We start from the raw sequence: 22,605 nt of genomic DNA on the forward strand, positions 1-22,605 counted from the left end.
TAAATCAAATAATCAAGCTCTATAATTTTTGTTTTGCAAACTAATCAAGTTCTGTAATTAATTTATTTTAATCATACAAAAAAAAAAAATTTTATTCCAAAATTTTCGCTCCAAATTTTTATCCCAAATATGTTTTGTTCTCACTTCAGAACACCACACTTTAAAACATTTATTCTATTCTAAATTAGAGTATTACACTACAAAATACAACACTTTCCAAACAACCCTAAATCAGTTTTTTTTTTTTCGCCAAAATGTTTTCTTTCTATTCTTTTTCTTTTCCAATCCCCAAATCCTCCCATCCACGCGAGGAGGCCTTTCACTTCTTACGGAAAATTTGAATCCTCATACTCTTTAAACTGTCCTTTTGCATGACCCACATTTATAAATTTTGTCAAAACTAATCCACGGAAATCCTATTCCATTTAGAGCCCTGAGCGCAAGTCACGCGACCTCCCAGAGCTGTCAAAGCAGATTCTCCATTATTCAGTTGCTTCGAGAACCGTGCAACGGACCTTTTATCGAAGCAATCGCAACCACTCACAAATCTGATCCGACGGACGTAACTGTTCTCAAGTGATAAACCATCTCGCACGTGCAACCCCAAAATTGTTTATCTCCACGCGCTCTTCATCAGAGCCCCTAAATTCTAATCGCTCAATTAACGATTCTGCTTCCGCACTTCGTTCTTAGAGAGAGAAAGTAGAGAGAGAAACATTGAAGAAGTGCGATCTCTTGCTCAAAAACTCTTTCAGACAGAGTTGTATTAGAGAGAGAAGAATTGTTATGACTCGAATAGGAAGCAACGTAGATCTGATTCGAAAGGTTAGGTTTTTTTTTTTTTTTTTCCTCACTGTTTTTTATTTTGCGCACTCTTTCATTGTTTTTGTCTTTGCTTTTCTATTTGAAACTTTCAAAATAATGGGTTTGATGCCTTTGATTCAAATGATTTTCATTTAAGGTTTTGGATGCATTTGGTTCGTTTTAATATTTTGATTGCCGATACTAACAAAAAAAAAAAAAAAAAATTTAAGTTTGAGTAAAAATGGAAGATTTTGCCTAATAAAAGGATAAATTTGGTTGGGGAATGATTTTCTATTATTGTCATTGGCCATCTTTGCCTAGTATGTGTTTGAATTATAATTCAAATCGGCTTTGAAATTGAAATTTTCCAGCACATAAAACTAAAATACCTAGCAGCAGATTGTTTGAGGGATTTATGGCCAAAGGAGGGGGATTGAAACAATGCATTCTTCCATTGCTAGGATAAAAATTGTGTTGAAGGAGTAGGATGTATATGACTGCATAGGTTTTGGAGTTGGACGGAGGAATTAGGTTAAAGGATGCATCTTGATTGATTGCTTCTATATTTTGATTAATGGTGTTCCTGAGGGCTTCTTTGTGAGTGCTAGATGGTTGAGATAGGGCCATCCTCTTCTCATCTTCTTTTCCTTTAGTGATGGAAGTTTTGAGAAGGATCAGTAAGGTTGTGGATGGAAATTTCCCTGTGGGGTTTCGAGATGGGTGTGAGGGGATTTTTTTTCTTCTCTTAGTTTTCAATGTCTTCTTGATGATGGTGCCTTTTTTATTTTTATTTTTATTTTTTTTTGTTTGTGTGTGGGAGCAAGGGGTTTGATTTAGGTACTCAATATATTCTCATGTGCTTTGAGGTGTTGTCAGGTTTGGCCATTAGTTTGACCAAGGCCAGATCATTCCCATGGGGTACGTGGATAATTTGAATGCTTTGCCAATAATTCTAAGTTACAAGGTGGGTTCGCAGGGATAGCAACCTTGGTATTGGATTCTGTAGTGTAGAGTTTTGGAGGAGGTTAGGAGACTAAATAAACTGTCATACTTTACTGAAAGGAATTAACTCTTATTTTGGACAATGGATGCCTTCTAGATTATTTGCTTTATTTTCATTCACTTTTTATTTTATTTTATTTTTTGTTTTAAGTTTAAAAATGGTCTCAGTGTTGGTTCTTGAACTATTCGCGTGTACGGGTTGCTCACAAATGGCGCTTCTATTTATAATATATTTACCAATACAAAAAGGGAATTTTATCATGGAATGCGGATGTGTAATAAAAAATGCAGCTTTGAGCAAATCATACTTGTAACCTTCTTTTTGGGGAAAGTCATTCCCTTATACCACTAAGATATTTGAAGAAACTTGTAGCTGACATCCCATCATGCCAACTTCATTAAGTAAGATCAGCTTTTGGCTTGAGAAAGCTTGACCAAAGAGACATTGCAGAGAAAGAAATCCTTTGTTGCGTTTAGCTATTGATAAATATGTGCCAATTTAGGGCCTAGACAAGGGTTTTTATGTTTATTTATTTATATATATATATATATATATATATATAGACAAGTGATCTCCTTCCATCTTCCATTCTTTTTCCCTCCAATTCAATGGTTCACCCGTGGAAAGTGTCTCTGAAGATTTTTGATTGGCTTCTGAGCTCCAGCATCCTTACCTAACCCACCAACAGAATTGCACTTTAATGTGCCTTATAGCCTGAAAAAGATGCATAACGTATGATATATGGAAGAGTCCTCAGCATCTATTTTCACTGTGGGAAATAATTAGAGTAATAATCCCTGGTTGGTTACTGCTGACTTTGATGATGAAGTGTTCTAGTAATGGCTATGTAGCTGCCTTAGCAATTGAAGTATTCTTAGCATCTCCATCACAAAGTGGAATGAAGAACTCAATATAAAAAGTGCTCTGTCTGCTGTAGAGCTTTGTGAGAACCCCCAAAATGAATGATAAAAAGTGGTCTCTTGGACACTATCAATGATTCATGTAAAGATGAAATGTTTGGAAACTTTTTTTTTTTTAAATTTATTTTATACCACAATCTATCCTTAACATATGTATAAAAAACTCCCATTAACACTGTTGTATACCACTTCGATATCTAGCTAATGCCTAAACGCTCTTACCTTGTCACGGTTCAAGTTGTTTGGTGACTAATAGTAGTGAACCCAAATTTTATTCCTTCAAGGCTTCAACAAAAGCATTCTTGTTTAAGGCCACCAGATTGTGCTTTGTATTTGAGAGCATATTAGAAGATTAAGGTGCTAAAAATTGAGAGTTCAGCTGGGAAGTTTAGTATTTATGCTTGCCTTAAGGACTTGGCTTTATATCTTCTCTCTCTCTCTCTCTCTCTACATATATATATATACACATACATACATACACATGCACAAACACACTGACACATATGAGACTAACATCCAGTACGGTAGGAAATATTTTGAAAGATGGAAGAGCATCATCCTCTCAAGGAAGAGGAACTTAAAATGAAGACAAAAGAGAAAATGACAATTGCAAAATGAAATGGCATCACCATTCACCCCCCTGGCACTGGACATCCACCTTTTTTATGATCAGATTTCAAGACCCAATTCACTTTCGCCCCAGTAAAATGGTACAAATCCCCTATATCATGCGTAACATGTTTGTTTTATCAAGAACCCAAACTGCCTTATCTAACCAACAAATGATACTGAAGTGTAACCCTCAATCAAGTTACTGCAGATTCCCAAGACGGATCAGCACAGTGTCTGTCTTAAAGCTCAATCTCTCATTGCATAATACGTTCTCATATTCTGTCACTTAAATCGTCTAGTTCTCCAAGTAATATTTAGTGTAGTTGTTGGGCTTTTGCCAATTTTCTTTTCACCCAATTTAGTAACCCTTCATCAAAATACTGCAGATTCTTACAGTGTCTTAAAGCTCAATCTCTCACTGCATAATACTTTCTCATATTCTGTCACTTAAATCGTCTAGCTCTCCAAGTAATATTGAGTGTAGTTATAGGGCTAGATCTTTCTTTTTCTGTTTACTTTTTTTTTTTTTTAATTGATAAAAGAATTCTGTTTTTATTGGTCCTTATTTGATTGTTTATAGATCTAGCATTTTTGTCAGAGTTGGATAATATAGTGAAATGACTAAAGGATTTAAAATTCGTGGAAAATGTGATGAATTATGTTGTGACCGACTGGATGATACGTGTTCAAAGTTGCTTGAAAATGTAAGTTTGTTGCATATATGCATCATTCTCCCTTGATGTAGATTGAGCAGTTACTTCTTGTATGAGCATTTGTTAATTGGTATTTTGCTCACTAATGCACTATTTCATTTAGGATAGGCTTTCATGACAATGATTGGAATGATAATTATGAAGATGGTATTATAGTTTTTATCAATCTCTATTTGTCAGGAATATTGAAGTTTGAAATTTGAAATTTGCAAGTTTGTTTACAGGCCCAGAGTTTACTACTTTTATGAGACCAGCGGCATCTTGACGTAAGTTATTTCTGTTAAGCAATATTACATTTTCGGCATATATATTGAAGAATGGAAGATGGAATATCGAGCTTTTGGGGCCCTGTGACATCCACCACTGAGTGGTGTGAGCAGAACTATGCGCACTCTTCTTATATTGCGGAGTTCTTCAACACTCTATCAAATATTCCATGCATTCTTTTGGCACTTATTGGTCTTATAAATGCCTTGAGACAACGGTTTGAGAAAAGATTCAGTGTCCTTCACATATCAAATATGATACTTGCCATTGGGAGCATGCTATACCATGGCACGCTGCAGCGATTGTAATTATTCTTCTCTGATTCTCCTTTAACTGCTTTGCTCAAGTTGACTATTTTAACCACAGAAAATTGTAACTGTGTCTTTGTTGTTTCTTTCTTTGTATTTATTTATTTTCACTGTAAAAGAGCGTGTATTCAAGTGCTGAAAAACAAAGCACACAAAAGTTCAAACCAAACGACAAGTAGATCCAGAACCACTATTTAAACTGTCTGAAAAGTAAATTAAGGAACTCACAGGGCAACCTTTCCCTGGAAGTAAATTAAAGAACACATGGTAACAGAATCGTGTTACTAGAACTTAGATTGAGCTTGTAAGTGGAATTTATGTTAGAACGTAGTTTTGGTCTAGTAGGGGAAATTTTCATTACTCTATTAACATATTCATTTGTTCTTTCCTTAGCCAAAAATGGATATAGGAAAAGTCCAACTCTTGGAGCTCTCTTACTCTCTCTCTCTTTAAGCTAGTTCTTTATCAATCTGGAGACTGATGTCATGATTTTCTAGTTGTATTTTTGGCCAAATTGTGTTTTGAGGAGAACCAGAATGTGCTAGCTATATGCATGAGCATTCTTCTTTATTCATTTGTTTATTTGGGTAGAGAACTTCAGAATTTGTCTTTGATCTGTCCTCTCTTTATATACATCTTTACTGATTCTGTTGAAGTGGCTCCTCAAAGTTAGCAAGAAAGAAAATTTCTACATAGTGGGCTGCATCATAGACAACATTGATGCCTTTTTTATTCTGCCTTTTTTTTTTTTTTGTTGTGGAAAAGAAAGAAAAGGGGGGGGGGGGGGGGGGTGCGGTGAGTTATTTGCTTGTAAGTCTTCCAACAAAATGTGGATGTGTGTGGCTATACAAGAATCCTCTGGCATATGTAACTTGTGTGTTACAGACAGCTGGACTTACACCCAGAGAGGCTGCTGCATTTGATGGTAAAAAGGTGTTAGTTAAGAATCTTAAGATAGCTTTGTAGGTCTTGTTTACGATACGAAATTTTTTTCTTGTAGCTAATCTAGGTTCTATTATTCCAAATAGTAGATGGCATGATTTACTTATCAAAAAAAAAAAAAAAAAACTAGTAGATAGCATGATAGTTAGGGTTTTGCACATTTGAGAGGATAAATTTTGGATGTTGTATGGAAGAAAATGGGGACAGCAGGTGAAATTTAAGTGTGTTGTGTGCTTTTGATGCGTACAGATGGTGAAACTTGTGAAGTTTTACATGCATACTGATGGGAGGGAATTTGAGAGCGAAAATCACATTAACATTAATTATAGTTGCTAAGTCTGTTGTTGTTGTCGTTGTGTTTTTTTTTTTTTTTCGTTTTTGTTGTTTCTCTCTCTTGAGTTCTTTTGTCTTCCCATCCTTTCATGGCATGGTCTTTTAATGATCAATGTTCTATTTAGATAGAGTGTGAAGTAGTGCATTGATGCCTTAAAAAGGGCAAGGCATAACGGTCTTTCTTATTTTTGTTTGTATACAACTCTTTTACATGGATTTGGGCTGCGTGTATCAGGTGTGTATGTGTGTCGAACTGTTGGACCTCCCTGAATTTCAAATCTTAGGTTACATAAACTTAGCTTGATGTGTGTTGGAAGTCCCTGAACACATCCTAAGCATTCAATGCATATTATATTATTATATTTGTCATCAAATGTTCTTTAAAAATATAATAAAGCTTGCTTGTTTCACTTAATATTGATTAAATACTTTTTTGATTGAATAAACTTTTTTTTTTTTTCTCTTTCTATTTCTTATTTATTCTTCCATCTACACTTTTTTTTATTTATTATTTATTATAATTTAAATTAAATGCGATGCAGTGGGAAAAAGGGCATCTATATTAGAAGTAGAAAGTATACTTCGTATACTTTGCTATCAAATTCAAGTTCTTTATCTTCTTCCATCATAAGGATCCAAGCGTATGAATTGGCTGTGCGCGTTGGATGCATATTCAAGACTACTTAGATTGTCTTGTATCGACAGTGGTAGGTTAAGTGGAATAAGAGAATCAATGTAACATTGCTGTACAAACCTTTTCCGTGGAAGGTGGTTTGGCAATCCAAAGCCCCTTTGAAGGTGGCTTTCTTTGCGTGGAGATCTGTCTTAGGAAAGATCTTGACCCAGGATAATTTGAAGAGAAGAAATCACATTGTGGTCAATTTTTGTTGCATGTCTTGGAGATGAGGAGATGGTTGACCACCTCCTTTTGCATTGTCACATGGCCAAGGACGGTTGGGAATTGATGTTAGGTTTGTTTGGAGTTCAGTGGGTTATTCCAGGTCTTCCAGAGGTTTTGTTGAGGCTCGGAGAGGATGCGTAGTTGGGGCCCAAGTCCGGGACGTCTGGAGGATCTTGACCCAGGATTATTTGAAGAGAAGAAATCAGATTGTGGTCAATTGTTGTGCATGTGTCTTAGAGATGAGGAGATGGTTGACCACCTCCTTTTTGCATTGTCACATGGCCAGGGACTGTTGGGAATTGATGTTAGGTTTGTTTAGAGTTCAGTGGATTATGCCCAGTTGTTTGAGAGGTTTTGTTGAGGCTTGGAGAGGATGTATAGTTGGGGCCCATGTCCGGGATGTTTGGAGGACAACACCTTGAGCGTCTGGTGGTGTTTATGGCTTGAAAGGAACAAGAGGTTCTTTGAAGGAAAGGAGACTCTTATTCCTGTGCTGAAGTTCTCCATTATTAGCACTCTTTTTTGTTTGTTGGGTTGTAGGGAGAAATTAGAGATCTTTAGAGGAGATTGTTGATTTTTTGGGCCCTTTGAGAGAGTAGAGGCCCTGTTTGGCCTTGTGTAGTTCTTGTGGGATGCAATCCCCTTTTGATCGCTTTTTTATACTATCGTATAAAAAAAATGGTTTGCCTCACTTGTTACTTTCTTAACTTCTTTATTTACTTTTTTATATTTGTCAAAGCCTCAAATGTTTCACTATTATTAGTTTTTTGCCAAACTTTATTGCATTCCGTTTTGTTTTTAAGACTGTTTTCATTACACCACCAAGTTTCTTTAAATAATGGTTCTGTTCCTTTCCTTTTGATTATGTAGAAGTTCTTTTGCTACTCTTTTAATATATGTAGTCATCTTAGTCCACATTAAGTTTGTTTCATCTTCTACATTCCATGTTACTTCTTTTAGCATCCTATTTTAAAATAGTTCTACTCTCTCCTCTTAAATTCCACCACCTAGTCCTTGGGTTTATGGTTCTCTTTCTCCTTTTATACATAAATCTAAAACAAGAAGCCTATGTTGTGATGTTAGATGCACTCCGGGAATAACTTTACAATCTTTGCTTGTTAATCTATCTACCTTATTATTTAAAAAGTAATTAATTTGACTCATATTTGATCCACTGCTAAAGGTTATTAAGTGTTCATCTCCCTTTATAGAATATGTATTCCTAATTATAAGATTATATGCTACCGTAAAATCTAAGACAGTCTATTCAAATCCATGTCCATCATGTACCATCTCATACCCTCCACACTCGTGTATCCCTTACATCAATTTGTCCATATGCTCCCAAAATTGTGTTTTAATATTGTCATCTAGTCCTACATGGGGTGCATTTGAGCTAACCATATTAATCCATCTACCTATTTAGTTAAAAAGTAATCATTTTGACTTATATTTGATCCACTTTTAAAGGTTATTAAGTGTTCAACTCTCTTTATAGAATATGTATTCCAGTGTTGTTAAAGGCGGGCCTAGGCTCGGGGCACAGATATAGCGCTTGTTGTCATCCCAGGCTCACTGATGTTTACTATTATTTTTTAAATATGATTATTCTATTTCTTAAGCCAAAAAGGTTAATTTTGGTAACTTAATAAACAAATAAGAAAGCCCAAGCGTACGTGAGAAGGAACTTTTGTTCGAAAAAATAAACAAATAAGAAAACACAAGAGTCAAAGTGTCAATTGAACAAAGAGATAGTGAGATTGGGAGACGAACGACGAAGCCCTAGTTGCAGAGAAGAACGGTGAAGCCACACCGGTTCTTTCTTCTTCTTGTCTCTCTTTTCCTATACTTATCTCTTGTCCTCTACTCCTCTCTTCTTATCTTGTTCGTTAACACTTTCTCTCTCTTCTCGTCTACTTTTCTCTCTTCATCTAGTGCTTTTTTTTTTGCCCCGGTTAATAGATTTATTTCTTTTTGTGTTTTATTTTGCCATTCAAAAAAACAAATTATTCTTTGTCTTTCAAGAAAACAAATTTGTGCTTTATTTTATGGTTGTTGGATGCTTCTATAGTTGATGGATTTACTTATTTATATTTGATATTAATTTTTAGAATATTGATATGACTTATGAGATATGAATGTTTGTATGCTAGTGTAAATTTTTAATTGTGCGCCTCACTTCGCTCAGCCTGGTGCCTCGCCTTGCAACTCGCGCCTGGGCTCCAAAGGACCTCTAGCGCCTTGGGCCTTTAATAACACTGATGTCTCCCCGACATCATTTGCTACCGTAAAATCTAAGATAGTCTCCCCGACATCATTTCTATGTTCAAATCCATATCCATCATGCACCATCTCGTACCCTCCACACTTCCGCATCCCTTGCATCAATTCATCCATATGCTCCCAAAATTGTGTTTTAATATTGCCATCTAGTCCTACTTGGGGTGCATTTGAGCTAACTATATTAACTATGGGTCTGTTTAGTTCGTGTTTTGTTTTTGTGTTTTCGTTTTAACCTGAAACAAGTGTTGTTGCAAAATCTTTGGAAGCAAAAACATAAAAACATGTTTGGTAAAAAAATGTTGTACGTTCAAAAAATTTTATGGCTAGTTTAAAGAGGTTGTTTAAGAGTTTATCAAATTTTTATTTTGGGTATTGTATTACTATATTATCCATTGCTACAGTGCATAAACATGTAAAAACATCAAATTGATGTTTCGACTTTTAGCCACTATTCACGAAACGTTTCGGTACTGTACAATTTTTTTTTTTTTTTACCAAATGCGTTTTTTCCATTTTCGCTACAGTACTTGACAAAAATAAATACACAAAAAACAAAACGCGTACCAAACAAACCCTATATTTCCTCCTAATATGAGTTTTACTAATATTATCCTATCTTCTTTTCTAATTACAGTTATTACATCTTCTATTAAATTCTTATTAATGATTATCCCTACTCCATTTCCATGTCTATTCTTTCCGATATTATATAATATATATCCTTCAATCTCTCTAGCTTTTGTACCTACCCACTTAGTTTTTTGTAGACATAAAGTATTAATCTTCCTTCTAATCATAGTGTCTACTAAGTCCATTCCTTTACCTATTAAGGTTCCAATGTTCCAGGTCCCCATCCTAAGCCTACTATCTTAGGCTAACTCTTTACCCGCACTCGTCCAGAAAAACACAAGAACCCTTGCTGATTTTTTACCACTCCCAGGTGCCGATGGGTCCCCCTTTGCCCATTTTTCGAAGCATTCGGAAGCTGATGTAACGTGTTGCTTTAAGGGGACGCCCTATCATTTTTTTTTTTGATAAGTAAAATTGTATTAGAAGGCGTTCAAAAGGGGAACGCGTCCCAGGATCAGTGCAATAATGAGAAACAAGAGAGAAAAAAATAAACAAAAACAAGGAAAAGAGGAGACCTATGGACCTAAAGACCCCAAAAAGTCCATGATTTCCTCTATAGAGGACCAATTTCTCCCCTTACCCCAACAAAAGAGAACAAATAATGGAGTACTTTAAAGCCCCAATGGGTAACTCCTCCTCATCAAAGAATCTTCTATTACGTTCTTTCGACAAACACCACCAAATATACAAAGGAGTCGCCCTCCAGAAATCACGAACACAGATCCCCACCCTTTGCCCCCTCCAAATATCAACAAGCCCCCGTGAGATCCGAGGCATAACCCACTGGATGCCAAAAAGACCCAACATAAGGCTCCAACAGTTTTGGGCCACTGGGCACTGCAAAAGAAGATGATCCACATTATAAAGGCTTGAATGAGAATTAACACTCATTCACAGCTCTGGTGTTTATATACTAAAAAGTGCACATTATAATATTACAGGAAAGGAAACTAATAAAATCACTGCATATTCTATGTCATAATATATGCATAAATAAAGTCAAAATCCATGATTCTAGGCCATCATATCTCGGTTAATATGGTAAGTCACATTACTCACATCTATGATTCTAGGCCATCATATCTCAGCTAAAACCAGATGCCCAACTTGGGCAATGCATCCTGAAACACTGTCATAAACATATAGCCAACGTCTATGCTTGGCTACATTAAATTGACTAGCCAAGACATAACCATGGCGTTATCTCCAATCAATAATGGCTCCTTTGACCATAAATAATCAACAATATCTTCTCAGACCTTAAAAATAATCATCAATGTCTTCTTAGACCATTCCCCTTCATATATTTAAAATATGTAGGTGGGAGAATCAACAATATAGGGCGCTTGCCTTTGACCCATAAACAATCGACAATGTCTCGGACCATTCTCGAAAAATCCAAATACAAACTTTTTGTAGGGCGCTTGCCTTTGACCCAAAAGCTTAAATTGTTGGGTAGTGGTGCACACCCACCCATATAAGCTCCTGACCTTCCCCACCTGTTGGCTCTGATTCCAAGAAGAAATACAATAAAAATATGTAAAGGCTTGAATGAGAATTAATGCTCATTCAAAGCGCTGATATTTATATACTAAAATGAGCACATATTAATTTTACAAGAAAGGAAACTGAATAAAATCCTGGAATATTCTATGCCAAAATATGTGTAAATAAAGTCCAATTCCATGATTCTAGACTATTATATTTATGCTAATATGGTAAGTCATATATATGATTCTACGCCATCATATGTCGGTTAACAATGTTCATATCTAGTTTGGTAGAATCTTAGGATTCTCGATCTAATTCTATGATTCTGATTGTACGAAGCCCCCGACAATCCTACGTAGAATCCCGATTCTAACAACCTTGGTTCATATTGGTCATGACAAAGTTTTACACCGACTGTCAAGCTACTTGACGCAACCCTCCTACTTTATCCGGGGTTGCGACTGGCTGTGTAAAGGAAGCCTTAATAGGTTATATATATTGTTTATGGAATACTAATCCTAGTACAAATAAAATTTTGAAACTTTGAAACATGTTTTTTAAAAATACTCTAGTGGATCAGTCCTGAACACACAAGGATCCATCCTACCATTTTGTGATGGTGTGATTGATCCCTTTCCTCTCTCCAACAGAATGCAGGGATGTCTCGTGATTTTTTTTCTAATAACGAAAATCAGTTGTTTTTATCACTAATACTTAATTCCAAATAGTTAAATTAACAAGGTCAATTAAGTCTAGATATATTATATTTAGTTCCAATGGTCCAGTCAATTTAATTAAATAACATAGTGTGCACATATAATGCAATTATAAGTGTTCATTTATGTTACCATATAATCGGCAAACAATCAAGTTGCAAGATTCAATCAGTCACCGATTATAGCCATCTATCTAGTTTTCCATTATATATGTGGACTGCTTGACCAATTACAATGTTTCGACCTGGAATTGGCCTGCTTCACGACACTTAGTTCTGGCAAAACTAATTTTTGGAGCACAGGAATGAAATGAATCCAAAGGCAACTTCTTTTCATTTGCCTCCTTGTTACCTTGTTGGCGTACTTATTAGTTGCTGAAGTGGTTACCATATTAAAAATTTGGATTTTAAAATCCATTATGTAAAGTTGATTAGTCAAAACAATTGATCAAAGAAGAAATTGGTAACCCTTGTCAAGTAAAGCCAGGAATAGGATCCTCTTGAGTCAGACTCCAAAATTTATTGGTACTCTTGTTCAGATGTCTAAAATTTGATCTTTATTGTAGTTCGGTGGAAGATCTGGATTTGATGACTCTTTTAGGCAGTTTTCTGATGCGTTTGAATATTTTTGATTTGGAATATTATAAATTTGATGCAGTTAGGAATTATTCAAACATGATCTGATCTGGTATTCTGGTGCATTGTAATCTGTGTTGTATCTGACCTAGTAAGCTGGGTTGATTGGATAAAAATTCTTAATCTTCAATCGATCTCACACTTGTTCTATATATTACTCCCCTCTGTCCCATATTAGTAGTCCTCTTTCCTTTTTGGGATGTCCCAAATTAGCTGTTCCATTTGAAAGTAAAAGCAAAATAAATGCCATATTTCCATAATTGCCCCTTAAGTTTAAAATAATCTTCGAACTTGCTAATATACATATTTAAACTTATAAGGACGACTTAGTAATTTTTAACCTACCATAGGGGGACAACCAATATGGGACAAAGGGAGTATTATATAGTTATTATGGAATTAGATCAGATATTTTTTTCTCTGAATTTTGGTTCACTTACTGGATCTATAGGAGTGGAATGTAAGTGGTTTGCAAGGTTAAAAACTTTTGTTCAAATTGTGATCTGTTCATAGCATCAACAGGCGTAGACAGTGGGTTCAACTTGAGACTTGGGGGTGATGGTGCGGTTGTAGTTGCTTAGTGGTCAATGTGGTGGCTGAATGGTGGCTATGGTGGCAGTAGCGAAATCATGGCTGTAGTGCAGTGGCAATGGGTTGTTGGAATGGTTATAATGCGGGTATACTGTATGGGGATCTGGACTTGTATAGGTGCATTTAGATTGTTAATTGGTTTCCAACTGCATTTTGATATGGTTGTGGGAGTGAATCCAAGCCATGTTTGTTAATATTTGTGGCAATCAAGTTAGTGACTCAAACTTTGGAGCTCAATGGTGATAGTTGTGGGTATAGGGAAGCTGGACATATGTTGGTGCATCTAGATTGTTAAATTGTTAATTGGTTGCAATTGCTTTTTCATATGGTCGTGGGAGTGAATATGAGTCATGTTGGTTAATATTTGCTGTGATTAAGTTATTCGAAGTGACACAAACTTTGGAGCTAAATTTCTGCACTGAAATGCTGCCTGGGTGTACTGTAAAGACTATGTTTAGTGTATAACCTAAAAATGGAAGTGGTTTTTAATGGTATTAATTTACTAAAGACTACAAAAGGTCTCTCATATTTAACCATTTCTTAATGACCACAGATGAATAAGCGTCTATGCTATCTCACTCTTATTATCACTAGAATGCCTTTAGTGGTGGGGAAATGCCCTTTGAATTCTTTATTTGTCAAGCATGTTTATTATAGTTTATTTATTTTTTTGGACAAGTAATGTATTATAGACTTGTTAACAGAATAAGTAATTTTTATATAGATAAAAGTGCCCGAGGCGGAGGGGCAAAACTCATGTATATGTGGACTATCAAAGAGCCAGAAGCTAGGCATCTTCTATACATCTCTGTTTAATATCAACTGTAATGCACGATGTTGGTAATGCAGTAATAGTTCAGGCATCAGTAGTATTTAGTATATTAGATGGATTAAATAGTTTTTCACGAGCTGTAACTTTGTGCAAAGATAATGCCCACGGTTAGTTTTGTCTTGGTCTTCTAGTAGCACCCCAAGTAGGTGGGACTGACTGGGTGACGTTTTTATTTTTAATATATGATGTCGATAGACCTTCGTGGGAATCAATAATGAATATAAATATCAGGATCCTTAACTGGTACACTATCCCTGTAAAAGAAACCTCTGAGGGAATCGTGGATATATTACTATGGAAATTGGGCAAAATTAGTTGATGCATAGACAAGAATCAGAGAGCCAGAAGCTAGGCATCTTCTATACAGCTGTGTTTTTAGCAACTGGAGTATGCATTTTGTTGGTAATGCAGCAACAGCTTATGCTTCAGCAGGTTTAGTATATTAGATGGATTAAATAGTAACAAGTCACGAGAGCACCCCATGGAGGTGGGGATGTCAAGGTGATGAGGTTTATTTATTCATTTATAATGCCTATTGAGGTTATGAAAATTGGTCAAAACTAGTTGATGCATAGACAAGTATCAGAGAGCCAGCTAGGTGTCTTCTGTGCATCTGTGTCTAATATCAACTGGAGTATGCATCATGTTGGTAATGCAGTAATAGCTTATGCATCAGTAGTAAGTATAATAGATGGATTGAATAGTTTAAGTCATGAGAGAAGCCACTTTATGCAAAGATAATGCCCAAGGTAAGCTTTGTCTTGGCTTCTCCTAATAGCACCCCATGGAGGTGGGACTGACTGGGTGATGCCGTTTTTATTTTTTGTTTATGATGCCTATCAAGATTATTGAAATTGGACAAAATTAGTTAATGCATAGACAAGTTGCACGTTTCATGCTTTTGGAAGTGCGGCATGATATTGGATTACTATTGTAGTGTGTATTTTGACCTTTTAATTACCTTGATAATACAGTGCCAAGATACATGTAAGTTTTACTAAAGGTTTATTGATTAGCTTCAATAGGTGATAAATATAGAAAGTTGATTAAGATTGTTCTTGCAGAGTTGCACGTTTATATGAATAATAACGATACTCCCCCATTGCTTTTTTTTTTTTTGGGGGGGGAGTTTGTTGACCCTTATATTTGTGGACATCCCCTAACTGTGTAGACGCGCTTCGCGGAAAACTGTGCACACCAAGAGGAGAGTGTGCAAAGTGGACAGTATCTACATGGGGTGGGTCGTGACAAGCAAGCAGTGAGTCGTGGTCTAGAATGATTATTTGTAATGAGTTGCGGAATCTTATATTTAAATGTAGTGCTCTGTAAGTTTTGTAGCTTCTGTTCTGCTGTATTCTGACTGTAATAGTGGTTTTGGTTGGCTTTGGTCTGTTCATGTTTTGGGTGATTCCTTAGCTTGGTTGGCATTTTTTTTTTCTTGTTGGTGGTTTCACAACGTATGACCTTGTCCGTTTCTGTACTGTAATGTTTGTATTTATAATTTTTCCCACTTTACGGAGGCAATAAAAAATGTAGTGCTCTGTATATATTTGTTGAACAAAGGCGTGTTGGATATGTCACTCCAGGTGGTTTGTGATTGAAAAGTTGTGCCTTTTATTAGAACCAGTTTTGATGATATTTTAGTGATGTGATGGAGGATAGCACTAACATACCTGAATAATTCTGCCCTGCTATAGTTTTATGGTGGACTGAGGTAAGAAAAGCTTTGAGGTTTATGTTTTAACAAGGTTGGATAAAAGAGACTGGGCCAATTGGAGACTGACAATGAATCGAATTGCTTGATTTGGAATTGATGTCTTACATGAAATTCTGAAGAACAACATGCTGGAATCTCTATTCAGTGCTCAGCAAGTATTTTGGCATTTTTTTGTGTAAAACTGAAGGCCGACTGAAGGAGAATAGTTAAGTGTTGATTAGGTTGGTACTGTAGGGTTTTAGGGCTGATGGGACCCAAAATTAGCCCTTAATTTTAAGGGTTTTATGGCTGCTGTGACTTACCAAAAAGAAAAAAGCCTCGACCCGAAATAAGACCCATGGGCTCAGCGTCCGTCAATGTTCAATAAAGGTTGACATTACCAAAGCGTCCTCCACTAAAATACAAGAGAATATAAATGAAATTATATCAGTAGCAAAGTAACCTAAAATTAATCTTGCCGGAAAAAACCCTGAAATTATTAAAAGTAGGTCGATTCACACCTAAACTTGATTATTGCATGTGAAATTGCCAATTTGACCTTTCTTGTTAGCATGGTTTCTTTTTTTTATAAGTAACCAAAAAAAAAAAAACTGAAACAAACAAAAATGAAATTAAGAGTACTTATGATGACGAGTTGTGGTATAAAAAGCTTAAATTTGAAGTTGACTGATTTGAAATTTGCCTAATGTTGAGCTAGTATTTGTACTTGACCAGTAACAAATGACACTAGAACTCAAGTGATCTGCGATTTGCATTGTGTTCCATGTGATGCCATCTTGTTCCAGAAAAGTAAATTATCAATCCTTAGATTTTATTCTCACTCGTTTTTCTGTTACCCCTTCCGTCGTGGAATAAGTGTACCTCTTGCCTTTTTAGGATGATCGAAAACAAGCGTTCCTCTTAATAAGTCAATATTAAAAAATTGAAGCTTTCCTAAATTATCTTTAGGTTTTGAAAACATTCCTAAATTAACAATATATATATCTTTGAATTTTGGAGTTCTACTTTGGAATTTCAAAGGGAATGCATGAAATGTGTGTCCCCTTAAAATGTTGGAGTTCTCAAAAGGGACACTTGTCTTGGAACAGGGGGACAATGAAACTATTCCTAATATTGAAGTGGAAACTAATAGCACAGGATGTTGGATTATAGAAAAAAGGTACAAAGGGCAACGGATGCAATGAGGAAAGAAGTGTTATGATTTTAACAAGGTTTGTCTCTATTTAATAGACTTTAGAACAGTGAAAAGAATTCTCACGCACACCATAAAGATAATTGTTAGTTATGATTTTTACATGGTTTGGTCTTATTTAATGGGCTTTGATAGTGGATAGAATACTTGTGCAATTTGTGAGGAACCGCTGTAACCCGGCAGGACTCGTGGATACAGTGTAATCCCCGGATATTGGCAATCAGCTGCAAACCATGGATATCAATTAAACCAAGGCTTGAACTTGAGACCTCAAAGTAGTAACCCCGATACCCTTCCATCCAAGCGACCTTGACAGGTTACAAAGATAATGGTTAGTCTCTAATTGATGAAAATGAAAGTTGTACTGCACTGCAAATTACCCACATTATATCCATAAGTCAATCCATATAGATGAAGCCCGCCCCCCCCCCCCCCCCCCCCCCCCCTCCCGGGGGACCACAAACTGAATGGCATATAATGTGCACATCCTTGTTACATGTTTTGCATTCATCCATGTTTTGACAACATTTGTTTTGTATAGTGATAATATTTGGGGTCTTAGGGTTATTATATAGGAACTTTAAATCCATATCCCTAACCTTTCCCCCTTACTTGTTTTGCCTTAAAATTTTTTTTTTGATAAGTAATAATGAATTAAAAAAGGCGTTCAAAAGGGGAATGCGTCCCAAAGACATTAGTGGAACCGGGGGCTAAGGCCCTAAAGAATCCAAAAAAATAATTAAATCAACAGAAGAGGAATATGAACTCTTCTTCACATAACTAAAGAGAGAACGAATAATCCCACTGCTTTAGCTTCCAACTTGGCATTATATCCCATATGCAAGTATATCTCTCCTTCATTGAGGCATCTGGACTCCTGGAATCCCTGCAAAGAATTGCAAACATGACAAGTTTCAACGTCGCCGTAGACGACTCCTTCCCTGAGAACATTCTACTATTTCTCTCCTTCCAGATGCACCACCAAAGGCAATGTGGGACAATTCTCCAATAATCGCGTACACTTCTACTCACACAACATCCTCTCCAAGCATGAATCAAATCCTTAGAAGAACGTGGCATCACCCAACACATGCCAACCAACCCAAGAATAAGATTCCAACAGTCGTGCGCCACGGGGCAATGCATTAGGAGATGATTAACTGACTCCCCATCTTACTTGCATAGGGAACACCAATTAATAAAACAATTTCCCTTCTTCCTCAAATTATCAATTGTCTGTATCTTTGCCCCAAACAGCTGTCCATACAAAGAATGCCACCCTAGTTGGAGCCATAGAGCGCCAAATGGTCTTCCATGGGAAATCAAGGTTGACAAAATTAGACAGACATAAGAATAAAGATCTTATTTCAAAGCGACCGTGAGAAGAGGGAATCCATATCAAATTGTTATAACCCCTGCCAAATTCTTCCTGCCGATACAATTGGTCCAGAAATGAACGTCGAAAATGCACGTCCCACGTAATCCCACTACTATTTAACCGTTAACAGTCAGCTACGTAGGCATGTTTATCAATTGCAATACTGTATAATCTGGGAAATGTACGAAATAATGGCTGATCCCCACACCAAAGATCTTCCCAAAAACAGACGCATCTACCATCACGAACTTTGAATCTGATATGTGAGGAAAAGGCATCCCAACCCTTTTGAATCGACTTCCACGCCCCAACTCCTCGTACAAGAGAAACTGGATGGGTAGTCCAACCGCCAACGTCTTCCCCATACAGACATGAGACTAACCTTTGCCAAGGACGATGTTTTTCCTTCCCGTATCTCCACAACCATTTTCCCAGGAGAGTTTGACTAAAAGGAATCAATCGTCTAATGCCAAGGCCACCCACCCAACTTAATGGGCATGCAGACTTGCTCCCATTTGACAAGGTGATACTTGAACTCTTCTCCCCTTCAGCCCCAAAGGAAATCCCTTTGAATTTTTTCAATTCTATCAGCAACGGAGCATGGAATTTGAAACATAGATAGAAAATATGTGGGGAGGCTTGATAAAGTGCTCTTGATAAGAGTTACTTTACCCCCCTTAGACAAGTATCGCTTCTTCCATCCTGCCAACCTCTTTGCATACCTGTTAATCAGAGAATCCCAATTCCCCACAATCCTGGAAGAGACCCCTAGGGGCAAACCCAAATAAGGAATAGGAAAGGAACTCACCCCACACCCAAGTACTGCAGCTAAAGAAAAGATATCCTGAACATTCCCAACCGGGACAAACACACTCTTAGCCACGTTTACCTTCAACCTGGGAACCACCTGAAAACAAGCCAGGATGCACCTCAAGTATCCGAGTTGAGACAAATCCGCATCACAGAAAACTAGGGTGTCATTTGCAAAAAGTAAATGAGAGACCAACGGGCCAGTGGCTTAGCGGTATCAGCCTTATACTTTCCAAAGAGAGGTTAGGGGTTCAAGTCTCAGAAGAGACGTGTGTGAGTACCAACTAGGAAAAAAAAAATGTAAATGAGGGATCTCCACCTGTTGGTCTATATCTCTTCCCACCCTAAATCCCTTGATGAGACCAAGATCCTCTGCCCTGCACAAAAGTCTGCTTAAGCCTTCCATAACAATTTGAAAGAGGAAAGATGACAAAAGATCGCCTTGTCTTATACCCCTAGTGCACTAAAAAAATCCAGCGGGAGAACCATTCACAAGAACTGAGAACTTGACGAACCATGCTCTACAGAAAATTTAAATCTTTTCTCTACCAATCGTTGCCTTCTTAAGCCACAAAGTCTATAGCCTTTCTTCTAACCTTTTAAAACCTAGTACTTCCCACAACATTAGCCCACCTCGAAGTCAATAGTAAGTGGCACTATATCAGTGTTCGTTTGTGCTTGTCCTACAACTCTGTATCAGGGTTCATTTGTGCTTGTCCTATATTATGACAATTAATTTTTCTAAATCGTATAAGACTTTATATATACCCTTTACCTCTCTAATTCTCTTTTTTTATTTTTATTTTTATTTTTTAATTTTTGGCGATTTTTCTTCTTCTGAACATATTCTAGCTAACTAATTAAGAACAAGAAGAATATGGTGGACCAATTATGTTTTTATTATTATTATTTCGTGAAAGGGTAAGCTTAATACTGTAGACCATTACCTTCGCTTGTACTTGTCAGTTCGGCATGTTTGCATGGATGGATTGGGTGAACATCGATTTAATTGGCATGGAGCTACTTCCCTATGCACTCATGATTGTGCTCTCAGTAGCTTGAGCTATTAATTGGTTTATGACAACTACATTAGAAGGTTTTGATTTACCTCGTTGAAGAGAGTTGACAAGTTTATACATTTGCAAGGATGCTTTTGCTGGCATGTTTAGAGTATTGAAATTGAGCAGAACAGTTAGTGCTATTTTTGTTCAGATTAGGTGCATTTGGTATAACAGGAGATTAGGAGCATTAGGTATAACAGGAGATTAGGAGCATTACAATGGGGATAATAGTTTTTTATTACCAATTTTCCGTTAGATCATTTATTTTTTTCTGTTTTTGGAGGGTAATGATCCCACGTTCTTGGCAAGTTAGGTTTGTGATATTGCTTAAAAGCCTTGGAACAAAGTGATTATGTTGTTAAAAGTTAGCCTAGACTGTACATCGGAATAACAACTTTCGAGTTGAGCAGCGTAAAGAGTGCCTCTCTCTGCATGACATCTTTTGGGTCTTGAAACTATGTTGCCAACCCAACGAGAATAAAAGGAATCTTTAAAGTTTTTTTCTTTTTTCCCATACCAATGGTGTTTCTCCCTCTAAATCAAAACACTAGGCACACACACTGGTGCACATTCTTCTTGTATTGTCTACGTCTTGATAGTATCATTTGTTTAAAATCAAAGTAAATTGTGTAACTTCCACCATTTAACAAAAAGATATTTATTGATCTATGATTGAGGATGATTACTTATTTTTTTCAGGCAACAGCAAGGTGATGAAACACCAATGGTATGGGAAATGCTCCTGTACATCTATATCCTCTATTCACCAGATTGGCATTACCGGAGTACAATGCCCACATTCTTGTTCCTCTATGGTGCAGTATTTGCCATTGTGCATTCACAGGTCCGTTTCACAATCGGTTTTAAGTTGCACTACGTGGTGCTTTGTTTTCTCTGCATCCCGCGGATGTATAAGTATTACATCCACACAGAAGATAGATCTGCAAAGCAGCTTGCCAAATTATATTTGGTCACCTTATTGCTAGGGAGTCTTTGTTGGCTCTTTGATCGTCTATTCTGTAAGGACATTTCTCACTGGTTCTTCAATCCTCAGGGTCATGCTTTATGGCATGTTTTCATGGGTTTTAACGCCTATTTTGCAAACACATTCTTGATGTTCTGTCGTGCTCAGCAACGGGGATGGGATCCAAAAGTCATCCATTTCTTGGGAATTTTCCCCTATGTGAAGATTCAAAAACCGAAGGCTCAATGAATGATGTTAATGCTTGAAAAGGCCCTATGATTTTGGAGGTAGGTGAATGGTTTTGGGCCATAAAAGCAAGTAGCTGCAATTCATTTTTGTTCGATTCCTTCTTTTCCTCTTTCTTTGAAGAGTGCAATGTAAATGATTGAAAATTGATGTGGTTGTTTTGGATAGTGGTTAATTTTTACCGTAGAACTAGTGTTTCCCCCAATGTACCATATTTATATTTATATGTTTCTATTGATAGTCATGTGATACAGATAGTTATTAGTGGGATTGTTTTTACCGACACTTCGTTCGTAGATCAATTTTGTCTTGCCTTTTGGAATGTAGAGTGTGTTTTTTAGATGGGCCCTTCTAAATTTAATTCAGCCACAGCCATACACAAGTGTGAGGTTTAGGTACCAATTTAAGCATTTGATTTCAAGGTACGTGCTGCCAAGACAAGCATCAAGTAATGTCAAGCAGGCCAAACGAGAAGGTATTCAAGAAGAATGTGCTCAATATCTTGGTAGTCGGGCATTATGTAGAGTCAGTGGTCAAGTTGGTAGAGCGTCTACGTTACCAACATAGTTTTGATGTTGTCACCAACATAGTTTTGATGTTGTCAGGGTGGGGTGGGATTTTTTATTTTTATTTTTAGGCAAATGAATTCATTGAACTAAATAATCAGAGCTACATTCTGAGGCGGCTAAGAAGCTTACATTACTTGGAAGCTCAGTTGCAGAAGGCACTAAAAATATATTTGAAATGCAAAGCAAAGTGCTCTCTCTCTCTCTCAATCCAGCACATACTAAAGTGAGTTTGCCTATCTGAGTTTGCCAACTCATCAATATCAAAATATGCTCTGTAATTTGCCAAAGTGGAGACTTGGGAAGACAAAATCCTCATCACAGCCCAGTAGCCAACCTCAAAACACCACCTCAGAGCATCCCCATTCGAGCGCCCAGATAATGGCTTTGCAAGCAACCAAAGCTATTTTACACGCAACCAAAGCTATTTTACACGCGACTCAACCTCAATCTCGATCTAGATTTTTTGTCAAATGTTGAAAAATAAAAATAACAGAAAATATTTTACCTGAAAAAAGAAAATGTTATCCGAAGAAAATATTGTACGTCGAAACAAAACGGAGCCTAACGAGAACACTTGGATAATAACTTTTGTGATAGTAGTGGTGTGTGCATTTGGTTAAACTTAAAAAAAAAAAAAAAAAAAAAAAAATTATACTTTAATGCTTGTAGAAAAAAAAAAAAAAAAAA

General features: G+C 36.6%; 1 protein-coding gene across 3 annotated transcripts; it reads left to right on the forward strand.

The window, feature by feature from the left end:
* Positions 1-226: 226 nt before the first annotated feature.
* Positions 227-21,632, forward strand: LOC132298974 (alkaline ceramidase-like). Of its 3 annotated transcripts, XM_059795393.1 has the most exons (4): positions 227-825; positions 4,277-4,623; positions 20,839-20,983; positions 21,194-21,632. In XM_059795393.1, the coding sequence occupies exons 2-4, from the start codon at positions 4,370-4,372 to the stop codon at positions 21,350-21,352; spliced, it is 558 nt and encodes a 185-aa protein (XP_059651376.1). In that variant the 5' UTR covers positions 227-825; positions 4,277-4,369; the 3' UTR covers positions 21,353-21,632. The 3 variants fall into 3 exon arrangements, with proteins under 3 accessions (XP_059651376.1, XP_059651368.1, XP_059651359.1); XM_059795385.1 differs by having other exon boundaries at positions 228-825; positions 4,266-4,623; positions 20,839-21,632; XM_059795376.1 differs by having other exon boundaries at positions 233-825; positions 20,839-21,632.
* Positions 21,633-22,605: the final 973 nt, after the last annotated feature.

This window comes from Cornus florida, unplaced genomic scaffold (genome assembly GCF_030987335.1).
Source record: "Cornus florida cultivar Cherokee Brave unplaced genomic scaffold, ASM3098733v1 CherokeeBrave_3.0.0_Hap2_Chr01, whole genome shotgun sequence".
NCBI lineage: Eukaryota > Viridiplantae > Streptophyta > Magnoliopsida > Cornales > Cornaceae > Cornus > Cornus florida.

What these genes read in the sequence shown, in the direction of transcription:
- LOC132298974 (XM_059795385.1), top strand. Translation starts at nt 4,370, where the DNA reads ATGGAAGATGGAATATCGAGCTTTTGGGGCCCTGTGACATCCACCACT. An exon ending in CATGGCACGCTGCAGCGATT is followed by an intron (nt 4,624 to 20,838) that starts GTAATTATTCTT and finishes TATTTTTTTCAG; the next exon opens with GCAACAGCAAGGTGATGAAA.